Source organism: Polistes canadensis, unplaced genomic scaffold (genome assembly GCF_001313835.1).
Source record: "Polistes canadensis isolate GaletaPanama2010 unplaced genomic scaffold, ASM131383v1 scaffold_5, whole genome shotgun sequence".
Classification (NCBI taxonomy): Eukaryota; Metazoa; Arthropoda; class Insecta; order Hymenoptera; family Vespidae; genus Polistes; species Polistes canadensis.
In genome coordinates, this window is record NW_014569552.1 from 1,224,595 (window position 1) to 1,245,960 (window position 21,366).

The 21,366-nt window shown below is 28.7% G+C and overlaps 4 protein-coding genes across 5 annotated transcripts in view; 3 read left to right on the forward strand and 1 right to left on the reverse strand.

Moving 5' to 3' along the window:
- The window catches only part of LOC106788402 (dexamethasone-induced Ras-related protein 1), a 29,284-nt gene extending 27,668 nt beyond the window's left edge, over nt 1–1,616 (forward strand). Inside the window, exon 6 of the mRNA XM_014751609.1 lies at nt 376–1,616. Coding sequence (XP_014607095.1) covers nt 376–588 — 213 coding nt within the window. The 3' untranslated portion in view covers nt 589–1,616. The remainder of the gene's footprint in view (nt 1–375) is intronic.
- A 161-nt stretch (nt 1,617–1,777) lies between these two features.
- On the reverse strand, nt 1,778–5,346 carry LOC106788395 (sialin). Its single transcript, XM_014751597.1, has 7 exons — nt 5,057–5,346; nt 4,458–4,681; nt 3,873–4,109; nt 3,718–3,805; nt 3,425–3,645; nt 2,817–3,347; nt 1,778–2,684 (listed from the first exon to the last, which is right to left on the reverse strand). The coding sequence occupies exons 1-7, from the start codon at nt 5,121–5,123 to the stop codon at nt 2,562–2,564; spliced, it is 1,491 nt and encodes a 496-aa protein (XP_014607083.1). The 5' UTR covers nt 5,124–5,346; the 3' UTR covers nt 1,778–2,561.
- Nucleotides 5,347–5,909: 563 nt separating this feature from the next.
- Nucleotides 5,910–7,982, forward strand: LOC106787904 (serine/threonine-protein kinase 16). The gene is made up of 6 exons (XM_014750670.1): nt 5,910–6,232; nt 6,462–6,696; nt 6,788–6,992; nt 7,071–7,225; nt 7,306–7,440; nt 7,517–7,982. The coding sequence occupies exons 1-6, from the start codon at nt 6,123–6,125 to the stop codon at nt 7,631–7,633; spliced, it is 957 nt and encodes a 318-aa protein (XP_014606156.1). The 5' UTR covers nt 5,910–6,122; the 3' UTR covers nt 7,634–7,982.
- A 715-nt stretch (nt 7,983–8,697) lies between these two features.
- Nucleotides 8,698–21,069, forward strand: LOC106788484 (ATP-citrate synthase). Of its 2 annotated transcripts, none has more exons than XM_014751767.1 (11): nt 8,698–8,900; nt 16,308–16,662; nt 16,763–16,956; nt 17,051–17,361; nt 17,488–17,806; nt 17,893–18,328; nt 18,423–18,748; nt 18,819–19,338; nt 19,420–19,725; nt 19,815–20,232; nt 20,311–21,069. In XM_014751767.1, exons 2-11 carry the CDS (start codon nt 16,321–16,323, stop codon nt 20,400–20,402), a joined length of 3,264 nt encoding a protein of 1,087 aa, XP_014607253.1. In that variant the 5' UTR covers nt 8,698–8,900; nt 16,308–16,320; the 3' UTR covers nt 20,403–21,069. The 2 variants fall into 2 exon arrangements, with proteins under 2 accessions (XP_014607253.1, XP_014607263.1); XM_014751777.1 differs by lacking the exon at nt 8,698–8,900 and adding an exon at nt 14,950–14,989.
- Nucleotides 21,070–21,366: the final 297 nt, after the last annotated feature.

Genomic DNA, 21,366 nt, shown 5'->3' on the forward strand with positions numbered 1-21,366 from the left:
ATATGAGTCATAATATTTCTATCGTGAAATCAGATAAATCTTGTCTGAACAATTTTTCTCAATAATGTCATGTTCTCGAGATGTAAATTTGTAACGTTATACTTTAAACACAGGATATATATATATATATATATATATATATATATTATATTATAATATTGTATCATATCTATCGTATTAAAAATAAATTACTATTTCACACTTAAACAAAAACATATATTGTATATATATTCTAAATAATATTTAATTAAGTAATTATTAATCGTATTGGATTGCGTACTTTTGAAATAAACATGACGTTATGGAGATTTAACGATGTAGAAAGAAATGAGAAATGAGAGTCAATTAAGGAAGTAAAAAATATTTTGTTCGCAGCCAAAGCACAAGGCAACTTTGAGCATAAAGCGTCGATTAAGCGACGCCTGCGGCGTCGTGGCGCCTAACGTGCGACGGCCCAGCATAAGAACGGACCTGATGATCATGCGAACGAAGACGTGCTCGCTCGCGGCAGGAAACGAAAACAACACACCGGGATCGAGAATCATTTTAAGATCTTCCGAAGTCGGCAGAACCTGTTCAATACAGTGATATTCGCGCTAAATTAAATTCCCAAATAACGAATCGATATATTCGTCGAAACGAAATAATAATGGATGAAAGAGAGAGAGAGAGAGAGAGAGAGAGAGAGAGAGAGAGAGAAAGAGAGAGAAAGAGAGAGAGAGAGAGAGAGAGAGAAAGAGATTAAGCTTTTAAATAATGAACAATCCCGCCTAACGAAAGGATATTTGCAAACTATAAATAATAAAAGAAAAAAGAAATCAATAAAAATATAAAAAGGGGAAAAAACCGACCACGCTGCTCGCCTTAATTAATTAATTAAAGCACTAGTGTATTTAACGTAGTGTGTCGAAGGTAATATGCCTGATTAAAATTATAATGAGCACGAGATAAAAAAAAAAATACTAAAAAATAAAAAAAAAAAAACATAAAAGATTAAAGAAAGATAGAAACGAACAAAAATAATATAAAAAGGGGAAAAAAAGAAAGATAGGAATAAACGGAATATTCCATCGTCTCCTTTGACGCGAAAAAAGGTAGATAATCTGAAGGAAAGCGTTTGAGAAAGTAAGTAAGTTAGTAAGTACATTTTCTCTCGCGAGAGAAAGAACAAGAAAAAGAGTCCCTTTGTAATTCGAAGATATTTAAGAGCACACTTTATATTATTTTAATTAAATCACGATCTTCGAATAAAACGGATAAAAGGAGGAGTGAGAAAGAAACACACAAAAATTCGAAAAGTCCAGAGAGATTCTTGTAATTTTTTTTTTCTTTTTAATTTCATTTCGAACAAATAAGAAAGGAAAGGCAACTGAAATTCGTAGAGGATAGGAGATTCTTTTTACTATAGAACGTCAAACCGACGTGAACCAATTACCGTATACGTGTAAATAGATAACGATAATGGATATAATGATACTTAATATTTACATGGTGGATTAACATTCGCGATAAAACCAAGAAAGGGAGAATGAATTTTTGGAAAAGAAACAAAAATCGTCAACTTTCTCAATTGTACTACGATTGCTGAACCACTCTGTATATTAAAAAAAAAAAAAAAAAGGAACAAAAAAATCATACACGAAAATTACACATTACTTACTTACTTACATACTTACATATGTACACCTCGCGCACTGCGTCAAATATTTCGAATACACGTACAAAACACGACTTATAAACAATTTTTCCTAGATAACCCAATCAAACAACGCGCAAATTAAATTGTATAATATTTTAATCGACGTAAGAGAACAAAATTTGCACCATCTTTTTTCGTTCGTCGTTGCTCGCAACAACAATAAAATAAATCAATAATATAATAATAGTTAATAATAATAATTTACTTAATACATATTTACATCGATTACCATAATTTCATTTATCTTCAATTCCAATTGTATAATTTAATTATAAATATTATAAATATTCTTTATTTTTGTGTTAATTTACGATATGATAATTATGTATAAAAAATACTGCATATCATATACAGGCTTCTTAAAAGTAAAAAGCTTTAATACTTGACTAAGTTTGATTAACCCTCGCCCTACGGTCAATCGCCATTAATGTAACACGGTGGCTGTCGAAATTATTAATCATATTTACAACCCTCCTCCTATAATCATAACGTTCATTACTCGAAACTCTAAAATCTGAACACCTCTCTTGCTCAATACGTAAGAATGAGTGACACTTTGTTACAACACCATATGCAAATAATCAATCATCAAAATAAACAAGTCTTCCGAAACCCCATTATAGAAGGGCGAGTGTTAATAAATATGTTTTGTCTTTTGTTAAATACAAAGCCTGACATAAAGTAATCGCAATGGAATGAAGAGAACAAAAGTTTTAATTTATCTACTTAAAATTGATAACTCTTCCATATTCATTTCCTGCATTTGTCACGATAAATTAAAATATACTAACATAAGAGAAATTTGATTAAACGATATGTAATTTCCTATATTAAATATTGAATGTATAAGAAAATTTTATCATCATCTATTACCATTGCTCCATGATTGTTCACTAGCAGATGCAAAAATTAAATAAAAACAATTATTTATCATATTTATTCCAGCTGCCATCCAGAAAACTGTATGCCAACGTGCTAAAGTTTCCTATGAAATCAAAGATAAAAAATAAAATAATGTTGAGACTAAAGACGTACGCTTTTCATACACAATATTAATTCAAAGATACTAAATGTATTACTATAAATAATACTTATATTTGTATAAAAGTATACTCACATGTCCTTGAACTAATCTACCAATGACATATGGTGCCAAAAATCCGCAAACATTAGCCGCTGCATTGGTAAGTCCATAAAGAGTGCCAGCATATCGTGGTGCTAATGCGATGTGATTCATTTGATTTCCAGCATACACTGCACCTTGTAATGAACCTAATCCGACAAGCATTACCATAACAGTCATGCTATCACATCCAGCCCAAATAGCACCTAAAAAGCTAAGACTGGGGCCAACAGAAGCCACTGTATTCCATAATTTGAATGAAGTCAAAGGAGATAAGATTTGTCGAGCAAGAAGAGCATCTGCAAAACTCGATACTAGTAGTCCAACCAACCAAGCACTTAGATATGGTAATGCAGAAAGATATGCATCTTGTTGTACATCAAAATGCAAAATTTTATCCATATATGAAGGAAGCTCTGTTAGCAGTGTATAGAATGCCCAGGATTGACCACATTGTGTTATAGTTATAGCCCACATAGGCAGAGATGTAAAAATTGATAACCAGGGTACATCGGGATCATCAGTCTATTTTCATAAAAATATAAGTGAAATAAGCTAATTAATAACTTCATACAAATACATACAATTAACATTTAACTGACCTCATCTTTTTCTTCAACACTGGCTTCAATGTACGCTCTTTCCTGTGGATCAATTCTTACATGCTGGGCAGGTGTATCATAAATAAAGATCAACCAGAATGCATACCAGATAACACCTAAACCTCCAAACAAATAAAATGCGAGTGGCCAGCCACCCCATAGTTCCAATGAACACAGCCATCCACTTAAAGGTAGTGATATAACTGTTCCAAAATTTGAACCTAAGAAATAAATTAATCGACAAATAAAAAAATATTTGTTTATTAATTAATATCAATGGTTTATAGCATTACCTGCATACACAATTGCTGCAAATTTACTTCTTTCTAATGGTGGAACCCAATGTGCAAGCATAGAGTGCATTGCAGGAAAAGTAACACCCTATATTAAAGAAATATGAAAATAAATAATAATGGAAAATGATAAAGCTTTTATTAGGATTACTTACCTCTGTAAATCCTTCCGCAATTCTCACTACAAGAAATGGTATTAAACCCCAATATGCTGCAAAAGGACTAATTACAGTCAATACAGCAGTCAAAAAAACTCCTAATCCATATATTAACTTCCCACCAACTTTTTCAGCCATTCTACCTCCTGGTACATTTGTTGTTACATAGCCAAGAAAAAACGCTCCTAATATAACGCCTTGAGTTTTTTCATCCCAATTGAATTCTCCTGCACTCTGCCATAATGATATTAAAAATGAGTTTGATACAACGCAAAATATATCAAGCATTTTTCTACAAAACTATGATATAAAGAGAAACAACTAATGGAAGTGACTAACATATTAGTGATATGAGTTAAAAGTGATAACAAGAAGAAGAATAAAATTGATAATGTTATCCACAGAACATGTAACTGGATCATCTTGACTAACCATTCACTTGTGATTTCTTGTTAATTTAATTGAATTAAAGAATAAATATTTTTGATATATGAAGTATTAAAATAATCAAACAAAAACAAATAATTAGTATATTCAAAAGATAATAAAATCAATAGTATTAGATAAAAAGATTGAACGTACTGGTATAAACGTTCCATTTATAGGATTCACATTACGACAGATATCAGTATCATTATCATCATCTGTATTAGGTATAGCTGTCTGATTGACCATTGAAACAATAGCGACAGATAAATTCACTCTCATTGCATATACAAGAGCAAAGCCTAAAAAACCTAGGAAACCTAGGGTATAGCGTGCTTTTATGCATGATTTAGTATCAGATGGGCTCTGTTCTATGTCATCTGAAACAAATATTATTGTGAAATAAATTATGAATCACTTATATTAGTAAGTTATCATAAAACCAATAAATGTATTTTAAAATATAAATACAAACAAATATTTCTGACATCTTACATTAATTCATCATAAGAATGCAATCTTACATGAATGTTTAGATGCAAAAATTCGAAATTAATTAAAATATCATCTTATTTCTATAGTTTTAAAGTTTCTGCGATTAGACAATAAATTATGAGACATTGTTGAGCATAAATACACACTTCCGTTAGGTCCAAATAGTAAAATACAGTATTTATATGACATTAGGTAGTTCTAGATGCAGAACAAAGGTAATATACATATAAACAAAAGATCGTATGATATTGTAAACAAACCTTTCTCTAAATAATCGATGCAAAGTGGTAGTTCATCTCTCGAAACAGTTGGATCAAGAACTTCCATATTACAATTAAAAACAAATATTACAATATTGTCAAACTTTGACGATGACTCACTGCCACTGCAATGATCACATTAACGTAATCGTTTGCTTTGTCCTCTTAATCGTAACTAGCTACGTAGAACTGTCATTTCTCGCATGAGTAAACTTGAATCTACCGAGTTTACCACACATTCAAAAGTACACTGCTTACTGTGTGTTATCGTTAAGGTGTTACTACTATACAAAAGTTATGAGTCGGTTAATACAATTCCCCGTCTCAACAATTGATAAAACAGATCACTAATAAACTCATTATTATTTTGAAATAATTGTTTACTTTTATAATAATAATCTTTAAAGTCTTGTTTCTAACAAACATCTCTTTTATGATTAAATCTTTCATTTGATAATTCGATATTATCATATTTCATCAATTTGAAAATTTAATTTATCGAAGAAGTAACGTGTTCTATTTACCGACACTTTAGATTATTATTGACTGCCGTTAGCGCTGATCTTAATTTACAGAGGAAAGTAAGATTTTCAAGACCGCGTTATCTTATTCTATTTTAGTCTTTTCCTTATAATAAAATAAGATAAAGAAAAATATTTATCAATAATTAAATAAGTAGTAGATAAGAACCTACAGAATTGAAAAGTTACATAGTAGATAAATATTTGTATATCAAAAAATATAATTAGTAAGAAAGTAATTGTATTATAATATTAATAAAATATATAATAACGTACTCGCATAAATATGTAATAATATATTTAGTTTTGTTGTCATGTTCATTATCTGCTTCCAGATTTCGTCATTAACAAAAGTTAATTATAATTCTCAATTTAAAGTTTTTAAATTGTAAAGATTCCCTTTAAATGTTCTAACCTTACCTAACTTCGCATGTTGCAAGTAGTGCAAATATCTGTGATGTGTGTCATAATATTTACATGTTAATGAAAAAAGAATATGTGCCGAATGAATAATTTATTTCCTGGATTTTTGTATATCATTAACAATGAACAACTTTGACCTGGGTTTTATTTGGAAAATGGGATGTCTTTGCGCCAAGGAAACTATTACTGTAAATACGAAAAAGTATACGGTTCGGGAACATCTGGGAGAAGGGTAAATTAGACTACTTTGATCTTTAACTATTGATTAAATTTAAGTCTTTTTTTGTATGTGATTTGTATAATAACTTCATAAATATTACTTATAATTTTTATAATGTTTTCTTTTGTTTATATATATATATGAAAATTATATATAACCTCAAAATAAGACAATGGTTTTGTTTCTACATTAAAACAAAAATAAAAATGTTATTATAATAAAATGTGTATTTCAATTACAGTGGATTTAGTACAGTACTTTTAGTAGAAGATAATATAACACATAGAAAATATGCGATTAAAAAAATTGTTTGTCATGGATCAGAAGACCAACGTTTAGCAATGAAAGAAATAGAATATCATCATCTCGTAAAACATCCAAATGTTATAGAATGTATTGATTCTACACACAGGGGAACAGCAGATCCTGTTGTCAATTCAACTAGTGAAGTACTACTTGTATTACCTTATTATTATGTAAGTTTATATTATTTATTAAAAAAATATTATTTTATACATATTTTTATCACACATACATTAATCATTATTTCTTTAATTGCATTTACAGAGAGGTACATTAGCACATGAATTAGAAAGACGAGCTAAAAATAATGATTATATGAATCCCATAGATATTTTAATTACCTTTTTACAAATATGTGAGGGTGTACAAGCTTTCCATGAGGCGAAGCCAGATCCTCTTGCGCATAGAGATCTGAAGACTGCAAATATAGTTTTAAATGATCAAAATATGCCTATTATAATGGATTTAGGTACTACAAAGTAAAATATATAACAAAAATTGAGAACGAAACTATCATATAATGTTAAATAATGAAATAATATTTTAGGATCTGTAGCACCGGCGAGGGTTAAAGTTTGTGGTAATCAAGAAGCTCAAACATTGCAAGATATAGCAGCGGAAAGATGTTCGATGCCATATAGAGCACCAGAGCTATTTAATGTTGAAAGCTACTGTATGATTGATGAACGAACAGATATTTGGGTAATGTTTATATAGCTAGTTAGATAATTAACTTACTTATTATAAAAAAGTAAGTAAACTTTCATCATTATTTATTTTAGTCCCTAGGATGTATTCTATATGCCTTATGCTATTTCAAATCTCCATTTGACAATGTTTATGAAAGAGGAGATAGCGTGGCACTCGCTGTTATAAGTGCAAATATTACATTTCCGGAAGAAGCACCCTATAATGAAGTATGTGTGTGAACATTTTTATTTATCGTATAATAATTTAACAGATTTCATAATAGTGTTAAATTTTACTTTTTAGGATATGCAAAATTTAATTCTCTCTATTTTAAAAGTTAATCCAATGCAGCGGCCTTATATATATACTGTAATAGAAAATGTACACGATACTATAACAAAATTCGAAGATAGAGTGTAATTTTATAATGATTGACAGATTAGAAATAATTCTGCTTTAGATAAATGCAGAAACGTACATGTTTTTGTTATAAAATTCAAAAAATTTTTAATGATGAACAATGTGAATAGAACACAGTGATAGATTTTTATATACTAAACGGAATATAATATAATTTTTTCGTAAATAATTAATCAATATATTCATGGATAGATTATGCTACAATTATCTTCAATGAGAAGAATTTTAAAAATTAAAACGTCCAGAATATATAAATATGCATTTATAATGCTTTTATAAAACTGTTAAATAACGAACAAATGACTTTCATATTACATTTTTACAAGTGATCAGAGACTATAATTATATAGAAACTATTTAAGAAATTATCTCTATCTGTTATCACTATATGATTAAATATTATTATAAAGGTGGTATTATTTTAAAAGAAATAGTAATTAGAAAAAAATAATATAAATCATATATTATTTCTTTAGTTTATTATTATAAGAAAAAAATAGATATTTATGAATATATACATTATTATTCAATGTAATTTCGCAATAAATATATATATTCTGTTTTTATTATATATGTAATTAGAAAAAATTAACTTTTTTTTAAGTTCAAGTGCTTTAATATATGACACATTAAAAATAATTACGTAATTATGTCTTATTTTCTGTATATATTGCCTTCTTTTATAAAGATTTAAAAAATTTAATTTCTAAGTAAACATAAGTGTATCAATGCCGTTAACAATTTTTTACGATCCACTTTTTCGATTGGATACGCTTGATATCGATTCCGGTTGTCCGATCAATAAGAAGGATCATACGATATGACGTTGTCATGACATACATAGCTGCGTCATTATGATTTAAGTGTTACCAATCGAATTAGAAACGTATAAAAAAAAATCTTATTCATATATATTTTCTATGATTAATAATATTTAATAAAAATATATATAGTAATATTCATTCATCTAATAACATTGTTGTTGAAATGATTCGAAGAATTTTAAGTCAAACTAGATTTTCGAGGTCACGCGTACACGAAATGGCGTGAAGTTTACTCGAATGTCGGCGTTGTGGCAGCGTTGTCGTAGATAGAAAGAGATAGATAAAGAAAGAAAGAAAGAGAAGGAAGAAACAGTTTAAAATAATTTTTTTTGAAGTAAGCACTCTCCTCGAAGAAAGAACGTATTTTCTGGCTGTCTCTCGCGTTGAAGAGTTCTATTTAATATCTACTGCATGTTCATACTCATCGATATTAATTGCAACCTGTAAGTAATATCATTTAATTCTTTTTCTATTATCCATCAAAACGTTTCCTAACCCTATTTATAAAATCAATGAATCGGTTTGGATTATATTATTAATCAAAATAATAAACCAATATTATTCATTGTTTCGTGTCTTTTATGCGATTCATGTGTATTCTGATTATTATACTAATTATTTGACTATTTTACGAGATTTTATTTACAACATACGATTATTCAAGTACAATTAACCTCTATTTGAAGTGCGGTATGTTAGCTAAACATTCAATGTTTAATTATTTTAATTTAAACCTTTCAATATCATAGTTGATGAACACAGGAAAATTAGGAAAGTAATTAAAAATAAGGTTTTGTTCGAACAAGGTTTGAATGTATTAACGAGATATTGACAGTTGACATGTCATATTATTTGATCAAGACATTTTTATATTCTTTTGCGTAAATTTAAATAAATAAATAAAAAATATTAATTGTGCTCGTAGATATAATTCCTGTATGTACAATTGAGTATAGTATAATCTTGCAAGTAAAATATGGAGTATAATCAGGTATTGTTTAATACTAAAGTCATAGTACAGTACTTATTCTATTACTATTTTTAACAACATATAAAAGTTATCAGATATTGTGAAACTTGTAGTTTACTCTAATGAAAATGGGAACAATATTTCTTATCTGATAATTGGTATAAATTTTTTAGTTTCATATGCCATATTTACTTCCTTATTACTATATGTACTTCTAAATTGATTTAAATTTATTATTAGAAAACAAATTGGAAAGATTAAATTCAATAAAAGTTAACAGTAGACATAATTAGATAATATAGTAATTATGAGAGTGAATCAAGTAAAACACACACAAATCGGAAAAAAACTATAATAAATAAAACTATTATAATATAAAATAAATCGTAAAATAAAATTTTTCCATTTTTTTACTTAGTCCAATATCATAATTATTACCGGCATAATTAATTAAGATACAATATTTTTATATGAAGTATTCTTTCTTAAAGACAATTTGTAATCATAGTTTTAAGTATAAGAATAAATTAATTAAATTATATATATCTCAGAGTGTCCTTTCTTTTATGTTTTCTTTCGTTTTTCTTCGACACGGATAAATAAATTAAACATATATAATTCAGCATCCTGTTAACGTGTGTATCTATTTATGATCTCAAAATTATATACGTATATTAGTACCTAATCGAATTGTAGTTAAATGTTTGAGAAAATAAGTCAATATTACTACTGATCATGACATTGCAAATGCTAATACTTTGTATAATTTTTTTTCTTTTACGCTTTCAAATTCCTGAATTATGAATAAGATGTTGTAAATAAGTACATACAGTTTTTTCTTACGTTATTTACTTATATCGGAAACAATTGTATGTACTAATCGTATAGTTTTAAATTGAAATATTTCGAAAAAAAGGCATTTCTAAGGACCTTCGAAATATTATAAATGGAATATTATTTTATCATCGATAAATTATGTTTTATATAATTTATATTCTTCTTTGATTTAAAATTTTTTTTGTGGAAATTCAAATTTAATCTTCAAATGTTATTAACAAATTTTATAAACCGTTGATGTAATTATACAGTATCAATTTTTTTGAATGAAATAAAAGTTAAGTCTCTTTACTTTTTTGGCACTGCTCCATGGAAAACTTAAATCATTGCGTTATTTTTGATTTAGAATTTCGCACAATGTTTAAAATCAATTGAATTTACTCTTGATTACAAAACCAAAGGTACGTGGAACAAATTTGAAATAAATATCCTAGCGAAAAAAAAGAGATTATGTAGCACTAGTTTTGATCATTATAAATGATCCTATTTTGTATGAGCATGACACTTTTTATCAGAAATAATTTTATTTATGAGTAAATAATATTGTTTTGCATCGAGACAAGTTAAAATATGCTAGTACTCTTTCCCGAATATCTTATCTTTATACTTATTACTACAATCTACTTGACATATTTTTCACTGACATCTTCACATTTATTATTTTGGAGAGATCAAGGCCTTGCTTAAATATATCGTTGAACTAGACAATAAAACTGATGCTTCAGTTATCAAGATATATCTTTCAAACGTGTCGATAATTATGACAGTGAACTAACATAAGTCAAAAAATAATAAAAATTAATTTTATGATTTATTTTCTATTACAATTAGTTATATCATCAAATAAGTCATATAATGAATCTTTTCTATTTTTTGACTTATATTAGTACACAATTATCGATATGTATAATATATGTATACGCTACTGGATTAAAATTATTTTACGATCTTATTAATATTTATATAGGGAGTCAATGTTTGTTCAACAAAATTCATAATTATGTTAAATCTGAATTTCTCATCCATCAATAAGATTTTATTTTTGCAAAAAGTATTTTCAATATATTGATTATATATTTTTCTGATCGCGTTTATAATTCAATCTTAATTATTTCTTAAATCAAATTACTTTCACAAGATTGCAGAATTTGTTACTTAGAATGCCAAGAGAGTATATAAGGCCAGTACTGAAAGCAAAAGATAGCTATTTTGATAAGGCTAATTAAAATAAAATTTAAATATTTTATAATCACTCTATAAATTTTTTCCCCATTCCGTAGTAAAGTTTCTAATGAAATCGATTTATTTTGACAACGAAAATAAAAGTCTGGCCATTTTTTCTTTTATTTATTCTGAATATTTTTAAATTTTAGTACTTGATAAAATAATCTTAACCTATAGTTCATATCTTAAGTCTTACAATTAGAATGTTAAACTAGACACTATTTTCAAATGAGTTGTAGTAGTGTGGAAGAGAAGTACTATGATAAAACAGTACTTCTATAGTATATAATTAAATACAATATTTAAATACGTAACTATAACGTGTATATTCGAATTCGTATAAATATTTTTCCTATAAGTCTTTTTTTTTTTATTTACTCCATACATCTTTACAATTTATCCATAGACATTTGGTAAATTGTTATATAAGTGAAAAAAGATAGCACATGGACGGTTTCTCCAATGAGATAGCGTCGCTCATGTCATTTATTTCGGTTAAGTTTAATTTTTACGAGGTCCCCTAGGTGGATTCTTTTGGGCCTTCTAGGGATTATATAAGTTTAAAATAGTTTTAAAATGAGGTCCGATTACAGCTAACATTTACATATATATATGTCATCATACGAGTGAATGATTACATTTTTTTATAGTATAATTGACATATATTTATACACCTTTTCCGCGAAGGTCGTTATATATATGAGAGGAATTAATATTTTAATATTAATTAATCGTAGTACAGATATACATATAATAGTAAGTTTGTTCATCGAATATTTTCAACTTTAAAATCTTGTTTATCAATTATTTTGTATATTCGAAGCTTTTAAATGAAAGTTTCATACCTTATAAATAATATAACGGTGAAAAATTTCCCATGACTGTAAAATATTTAATGTAATTATCAAGCAATTGCCATTGAAAATGATACTTTCTAGTTTTTTATATTAATATGTAATTCAAACACTTTTTGTATCTGCATTTGAATATTCGCATAAAATATGAGAAAATAAATGAAACGTTCAAACACTACAAATAATGGTTCTTATTGTACAATAACAGACTGTAATACGAAATTCAAAAATCTAATTATTTTCTTCAAGAAAACGGATTTTTTTGTTTTATTTTTTTTTATAGCACAATCATTTCGATATCCATTACGATAATATTATTACATAAAAATTATTTATTCTTAATTTTAAAGAAAACATTTATTCTTCGTACTTATATTTCTTCATTTCATTTCATATATAATTTTAATGCAAAAAAATGTAAATGACTTTTTTCTTCCCCTCTTTAAACAAGAATATTAATCAAACTTAGAAGGGCTTCATTTATTACGTGAAGTTAACATGCGTTTGTGAATCAAAATATCACATTAAAGTCATGAAACAGTCACACGTTTATTAATGACAATGAGTAACCGTGACCTTATGCTATTTCTTGTATTCATTTCTCTCTCTCCCTCTCTCTCTCCCTCCCTACCTCCTATTCTTTTTCTTTTTATTTTTTTCTCGTAAATATTGTATAATATGAAAAATCAATTTATTCTGACATTTCTTGAACTTTTTTTTTGTTCATCAAAATATGGATAAGCTTAAGAATATCTATCGATCGCGGAAGTATATATCAGCTAAAAAAGAAGGTCTCGAAAAGTCACGTACAGGATATTACGAACATGCACAAATTTTCAGAGTGAAAGCTACTGGTTGATGACCGATTTAATCAAATCACACATTAACTTTTTATAAATTTGAAACTATACATTTACACCGATTAAAAAAATTAATTCCCCCACGAAGAATCGAATGTTAATAACCGACGCGAGAAGCAAAGACAATACTACTTTATTTACAGTATTAGTACACACGGACGCTCGCGTGTAAAAACCGACAAAGAGGCGTGACTTGTCCCCACTCTTACAATCACGTTTTATCATTTTTTTCCCAATATTTATCGCTTATTTTTGCAAATAAGAAGATAAACCTCACAACATTTTTTATGTATTTTTCAATTCTCTACAACTTTTGTTTAAAACTTGTTTCGATTAGATGTCTAGATTCTAAAATACAGCCATTTTGAACCCTTTTTCTCAAAAACGGCACATCCTAGTGCAAAAAAATTAGCACCATTCGATTCAACGTCGTCGAATTACCCTTTGATAAAATTTTTAAGCTTCCACCTAAAAAAGTTACAGTTTGTCTCTTTTTGACTGGCCTATATGTTATAAGCTTAACGTTATATAACTTTAGATAAGGGAAAAAAAGAAGAAAACTATTTACTAATTCAATTGAATTCACAAGCTTAATGAGAATGGACGATTATGTTAGTATATTATTAATTATAAGGAATTTTTCCTTATATACTTGATTTTATTATTTCGTCGACATATAAAATATAAGTTATAGAAATTCTCTGTATATAGAAATGTGAAAGCGAAATGAGTATATGGAATTCGAATAAATGATAAAAAATTGACGGGTAATTAAAATAAATGCAAGATCCATTTCGAATTATATGTTAAATTGCATGCTCATTAATTAAACTCTGCTTACGTTGTCTAAAAATGACGTAAGCAGTTAATGTAATGCACGAAGCATATTTTAAATAAAAAAAAATCTGAATATAAACGATTTTTAGAGGTGATTTTGAAGAATGAGAGAAGTACAAATCAAACAGTACGAGAAAATACACAGGTTAAACCATGTGATCATGAGGTCGAGGTTTTTGCCAATCTATTGGTTGTCGTTTTTAAATAAAGATAAAAGATTACAGCAAACGCATCATACGATGTCTTACGATACTTCTTATATCATAATAACTTACGTACATGCTTTTTTCGTGGCCGGCATTTTCAAAAATGAATCTATCGCATGTTAAATCTAAATGGTAACGCGTTTTAACGGAGGCTCCAAAAACCATAAGAAAGATACAAATAATTTCTAATGAATTATTCGTCTTTTTCCTTTTAGTAACATTCGATTATTCGCGAATGATTACTATTATTTTTATTATTTATATGAAGTTAATTTATCTCGTTACAACAGATATTATAATTTTAATTTTTTTCATAATTATCGAGACGTATGTCTTATAGAAACGAATCTCTACAGCACCAAAAAAAAGTAACGTCTATTTTAAATTAATTTATTTAAATTAATTTTGCGAGGAGTAAACCACGAAAGAAGAAAAATCTAGAACACAAAATTAGAAAATAAAGAGAAGAATCTTCTTCTTTCGAAAAAAGAAAGCGTTTATCCCGTGGTATCGAAAGTGCGTTAGCAAAAAGTGGCGCCACACATAAAATGTACGACTCGCGTTCAGTTCGTCACGAGCCTTCAAAGAAGTAGAACTCGTTTTCACATTCACTGTACACGTAGGAAACAATTTAAATAAAAAGAAATAACACGGTGAAAGGAAAAGAGAGAGAGAGAGAGAATAACGGAGAATAAATTATTTGCCGATTTACAAGGCCGTAATTGATAATATTGTATTCTTTACGTGAGTTTTTTTGTGAATATTTTTTATCTTAAAAGTTTGTTCTTTATTTTTCAAATTCTCCTTCAATAACAACCCCTCATTCTTATTTAATTTTATTATTAGTTTGTTTTTCATATTCTTATCGTTACATGGTTATTTACTTCGATCATTATTGAAGACAAAAAACTATTTACAAAATATCAAATAGGTACTACTAATAACGGAATAACGTGAGTCGGCTTTTTTTCGATTATTCATGCTTTAGACTTTCAAACGACTGTTTAAACATTTTCTGTTTTGTTTTTAATATCGTTACTTCCTTTTTGTTTTCTTCATTTTCTTTAACAACGATTTTTCATTATCCTTCGCAAATGTGTTGTTAATCCATATATTCTTATTCGGACTTATTTAAATATCAAATATTTTATTTTAAAGTATTATCCCCAAAAAAAGAAAAAAAAAATTATGCATTCGTTAAATATTCGATATAGCAACTATATTGTTGTAAGATATTGAACTTAGGAGTCCTTCTGAAAAAGTAAATATCAGCATATTTACGTAATACGTGCTATTGCAAATAATATTTCTATTGAAAAACTGTGAACTTACTATAATTCGTTATAAATGTTGAATTCATTCTTAAATTATTTACAATTTTCATTGATTTGAAGTTACGTAAAAATGGTTTCTACATTTTTTTATTGCTTTAACTTATGATATTGATGATCCAATACTATAATAAAAAGAAAAAAAAAAGAATTGTAGAAAAAAATAATAAATGATATTTATAATAAGAAAGTACAAATTTTGTTACTTAATTATATAAAAGAAAGTCTTAAAAGTTAATTATCTGAAATCATTTGAATTCAAAACGTTTGCGGTAAGCGAAGTTTCGGACAATTAATAAATACGAAATGTATGATAAAAAAATACAGAAATTAATCTTTACAATGTTATTATCTTTAAAAAAAAAACATAATTATTTGTAATTGATACAACAACAATTGAACGTCCTTTCTTTACATTAATTGCGAAATTTTATATTAATTATAAGTTCTAAAAAGCATGTTCTTGGAAATGATTTTAACGGTACATATATATGTATATGTATTTTGCAAACGTAAGTCAAACTTTTTACGTCATTTGTTAATTTTGACCAAGTTAGTTTGAATTAATCAACATTATCTTTTCCCGTTTTAAAAATATCAATTCATTTAAATAATTTATTATACATGTTACAAAAAATATTAAATTATTTACATAGATTTCTAAAGCAAACTGAAATTTTTTTCTTTCTTTAAAATGTATTTAAAAAATCCAAACTTTTTTTTATCAACAGAAATCGGTGAGACATGTCGGCAAAAGCAATTAGTGAGGCAACAGGGAAAGACCTCATCAATCGTAAGCTTCCTTCGAGTACGCAAGCTGTAAAATTACGTTTTGTGACCGTCACAGAGAAAACAAATTGGGCTGATCTCGTTGCTGATCATCCATGGTTAAAAACGGAGAAGCTGGTTGTAAAACCGGATCAACTAATCAAACGCCGTGGGAAATTAGGTCTGATAAAAGTCAATGCTGACTTAAATACTGTAAAGAAATGGATCGACGAACGAATGAATAAAGAACAGCAAGTAGGAAAGGCAATAGGAAAGCTTAAGACGTTTATTATTGAGCCTTTTGTCCCTCACAAACCAGTAAGTTTTATATTATGTCATTTTAAACATTTATTAATTTATCAAATCTGGATTTAAATTATATTCTAATATATGATATATTTGTTAATTAATATTATAGAAAGAAGAATACTATATTTGCATATTTTCTCATCGGAAAGCCGATTCAATATTATTTCATCATGAGGGAGGTGTTGACATAGGGGACGTTGACTCTAAGGCTTTGAAACTAGATATTCCAGTGGATAGTGAATTACCAGATCGTACCACACTTATAAATAAACTGTTAGTAAACGTGACAGATGAACAGCAAGAGTAAGTGTCTTTGATCGTAAATAAATAACAAATAAATAATAGAATAGCCATTCACAAATCACAATCACAATAATATTCGAATATTTTGTTTCAGAACGATCGCAACCTTCGTAGAAGCTCTCTACAAATTTTATGTCAATTTATGTTTTACTTATTTAGAAATAAATCCATTAGTAGTAACAAATGATGAAATTTATATATTGGATCTCGCTGCTAAGTTAGACACAGCCGCCGATTTCATATGCAAACCAGATTGGGGTGAAATCGATTATCCACCTCCTTTTGGACGGGATGCATATCCTGAAGAGGCCTACATAGCAGACTTAGATGCTAAATCTGGAGCTAGTCTGAAATTGACTATTTTAAACCCAAATGGACGTATATGGACAATGGTCGCTGGTGGTGGTCAGTAGAAGTGTACACCAGTGTCATTTAATCAGGCTCATTCTAGCCAAATTGTGATTGTTAAGTCGCTGCCTTTTCCTATTTCTCACATGTTGGTGAACTATACTGAGATTTCAAATCTTTTAGGCGCTTCAGTGATATATTCTGATACGATTTGCGATTTGGGTGCGGCCGATGAATTGGCAAATTACGGTGAATATTCGGGTGCACCTACTGAGCAACAAACGTACGAATATGCTAAAACTATTTTGAGTCTAATGACAAAGGAAAAACGCGCAGAAGGAAAAGTGTTAATCATCGGTGGAGGAATTGCTAATTTTACGAATGTAGCAGCAACGTTTAAAGGAATCGTATCAGCACTTCAAGGATATCAGCCTAAACTCGTGGAACATAATATAAAAATATTCGTCAGAAGAGCTGGGCCTAATTATCAAGAAGGCCTAAGGTAGATATCTATTTGTTATATAATCACCTGTTCTAATTTGCTTTGATTATTCAAACTTATTGAAAATATGGTCACTTATTTTGTAGAATTATACGCGAAGTGGGAAGACGTTTGGGTATTCCAGTTTATGTATTTGGTCCGGAAACACATATGACAGCTATATGTGCTATGGCTTTAGGGAAAAAACCAATTCCTGATCCAGAAGCTCAAGAATTTTCAACTGCAAATTTCTTGTTACCTTCGGGTCAAGATGTTGGACCTTCTGCTCCTTCAAAAAGTACTACATCTACGCCTGTCACGGAACAAATAAAATTAAAAATAAGCGACACTGTAGACGGTTTAAAACCAAAACAATTATTTACTAATAAAACTAGAGCTATTATTTGGGGAATGCAAACCAGAGCCGTCCAAACTATGTTAGATTTTGATTTCGTTTGTCGAAGATCAGAGCCATCCGTAGCTGCTATGGTATATCCATTCACGGGAGACCACAAACAGAAGTTTTATTGGGGTCATAAAGAAGTAATATTTACGAACTACTTTACTAATGCTATTTTGGGATTACTAATACTTATTCTTTCTTAATCATTTAAAAATATTTTTCCTTTTCTACCAGGTTCTCATACCCGTGTACAAACAAATGAAAGATGCGATGACGAAACATAACGATGCTGACGTCATGATAACATTTGCCTCATTAAGGTCTGCATACGATAGTACAGTTGAGACATTACAATTTCCGCAAATTAGAACGATAGCAATTATTGCGGAAGGTATACCTGAAAATATGACTAGGAAAATTATTTTATTAGCACAACAAAAAAACGTGACAATTATTGGGCCGGCTACAGTCGGTGGTGTTAAACCAGGTTGTTTCAAAATCGGTAATACCGGCGGTATGACAGATAATATTCTTCATAGTAAATTGTACAGACCTGGAAGGTAATTTCAGATATTAATATATCGTACAATTATGTGTCTATCAGGATATTATTGAAACAATTATTTTTAGTGTTGCATATGTTTCTCGTTCTGGTGGTATGTCCAATGAATTGAACAACATCATTTCCAAAGCATCCAACGGTGTATTGGAGGGTGTTGCGATTGGAGGTGATCGATATCCAGGCACCACATTCATGGATCATATTATGCGTTATCAAAGTAATCCCGATGTTAAGCTTATTGTACTTCTCGGTGAAGTAGGTGGCATCGAAGAATATGAAGTATGTGAAGCAATTAAATCTAAAAAAATCACTAAACCGTTGATCGCTTGGTGTATCGGCACTTGTGCGAGTATGTTTACTTCTGAAGTACAATTCGGACATGCCGGTTCCATTGCCAACAGTAATGTAGAAACAGCATCGGCTAAAAATGCAGCTTTGAAAGCAGTTGGTGCTTACGTTCCTGATGGTTTTGATAATCTTGGTGATCTCATTCAGACTGTTTATCAAAAACTCGTTAAGAATGGAACGATCGTTCCAGCACCAGAGGTTCCACCACCGACAGTACCTATGGATTACAATTGGGCTAGGGTAAAATTTTTAATGTTGCAATATGAAAAGTCAAATAATATTTATTATTTATCTTTTTTATTGAATTTTTTATTAATGTAGGAACTTGGTTTAATTCGAAAACCAGCATCATTTATGACATCCATATGTGATGAACGTGGTCATGAACTTTTATATGCTGGAATGCCCGTCACAGAAGTTTTGAAACAAAATGTGGGAATCGGTGGTGTTGTTTCCCTTTTATGGTTCCAACGTTGTTTACCCATTACATATTGTAAATTTTTGGAAATGTCGCTCATGTTAACTGCGGATCATGGACCAGCAGTCTCAGGTGCTCACAATACTATTGTATGTGCCAGAGCAGGCAAAGATTTAGTTAGTTCTCTTGTTTCTGGTCTCCTTACTATAGTAAGTAATAATAATAATTACTAATAAAACAATGTAAATATTATAAAAATATAATTATATTTTATAAGAAATTTGATTAAATAAAACAGGGTGATCGTTTCGGTGGAGCTCTGGATGGAGCTGCTCGAATGTTCTCCGAAGCCTATGATGCTGGTCTGCATCCTCAAGAATTTGTAAATAATACTCGTAAAAAAGGCAAACTTATAATGGGTATTGGACATCGTATAAAATCTATAAATAATCCAGATATGCGAGTTAAGCTTATCAAAGAATTTGTTTTGGAGAACTTCCCAGCTAAGCCATTAGTGGAATATGCATTGGAAGTTGAAAAAATAACTACGAGTAAAAAGCCTAATCTAATTCTTAATGTCGATGGTATCATAGCATGTGCATTTGTTGACATGTTAAGAAACAGTGGAAGTTTCACAAGAGAAGAAGCGGAAGAATACATCGAAATTGGAGCTATAAACAGTCTTTTTGTACTTGGCAGAAGTATAGGTTTCATAGGTAATGTTAATAATTTTCTATTATGACATAAGTAAAATTCGTAATATGAACAATCATTTAATTATATAACAATTATAGGCCATTACATGGATCAGAAGAGATTGAAACAAGGACTTTATCGCCATCCATGGGATGATATTTCTTACGTTTTACCAGAACAATATAATTAAACTATATCTCATTGTGTGATCATTCATCACTAAAGAAAAATATAATGAATCACCAATGTTTGTAATAACAATTGCGCTCTTTATAATTATTTTCTTGCAATAGGAGTACCGACCCTTGATCAATATCACTTTCACTTAAATGAAAAGTTATTATCTAGTGACGTGAAAAATACTCTGTAACAGCAATGTGTTATGTTTTAATGAAACTAGCAATCACAAAGATCTTTTAAAGAACTAGCAACCAAGGTTTCACAAAGAGATCTCGGTGAGCCCTTACGAATCTATTTCACATGTTGTTTGAGAAAAATTATTATAAGTGAAAATTTATGGTTATTTCTCTTGCATTTATAATGTTTAATATATTTAAAAACTCCATGAAACATTCCATAATTTGCATTTTCGATTCTAATTAAAGACATACGTGCACATTTTGTGGTATATATATATTAATTTCTTTAGGTATGTTTATTCATTTACCTGAAACTGCACAAAATGCCTTATTTAGTTTAATAAACATATGCATAAATTTGTTCATTCTCATTATGATAAAGTCTTTTGTCAGAAAGGTACTATATATATATTATATGTATAATTATGTGCACAAGATAACAGAGGGTCTTTCGCAATTCATGTATGGAAAAGATAGTAAATATGTGTATAATATTTATGTATGTCTTCTTATTTTTAAGTTTTTAGTACTACAAATCTCTATTAAAAATTATTTTGTTAATAACCAACACGAAAGTGATTGTTACATGATATGTTCTAATATTCTTTCAATAATTAATATTGTAAACAGTTCAAAAGATTAGTAAAAAAATAAAAGAACAAAATATTAAATCATCTTATGATTTGGTCTTCAGTTATGTATAACAGTATCTACATTCTGAAATAGAGAAATAAATTATTTACATTTATTTTATAAAAATAATGTGAAGATTTGAATATTGATATTGCAAACAGT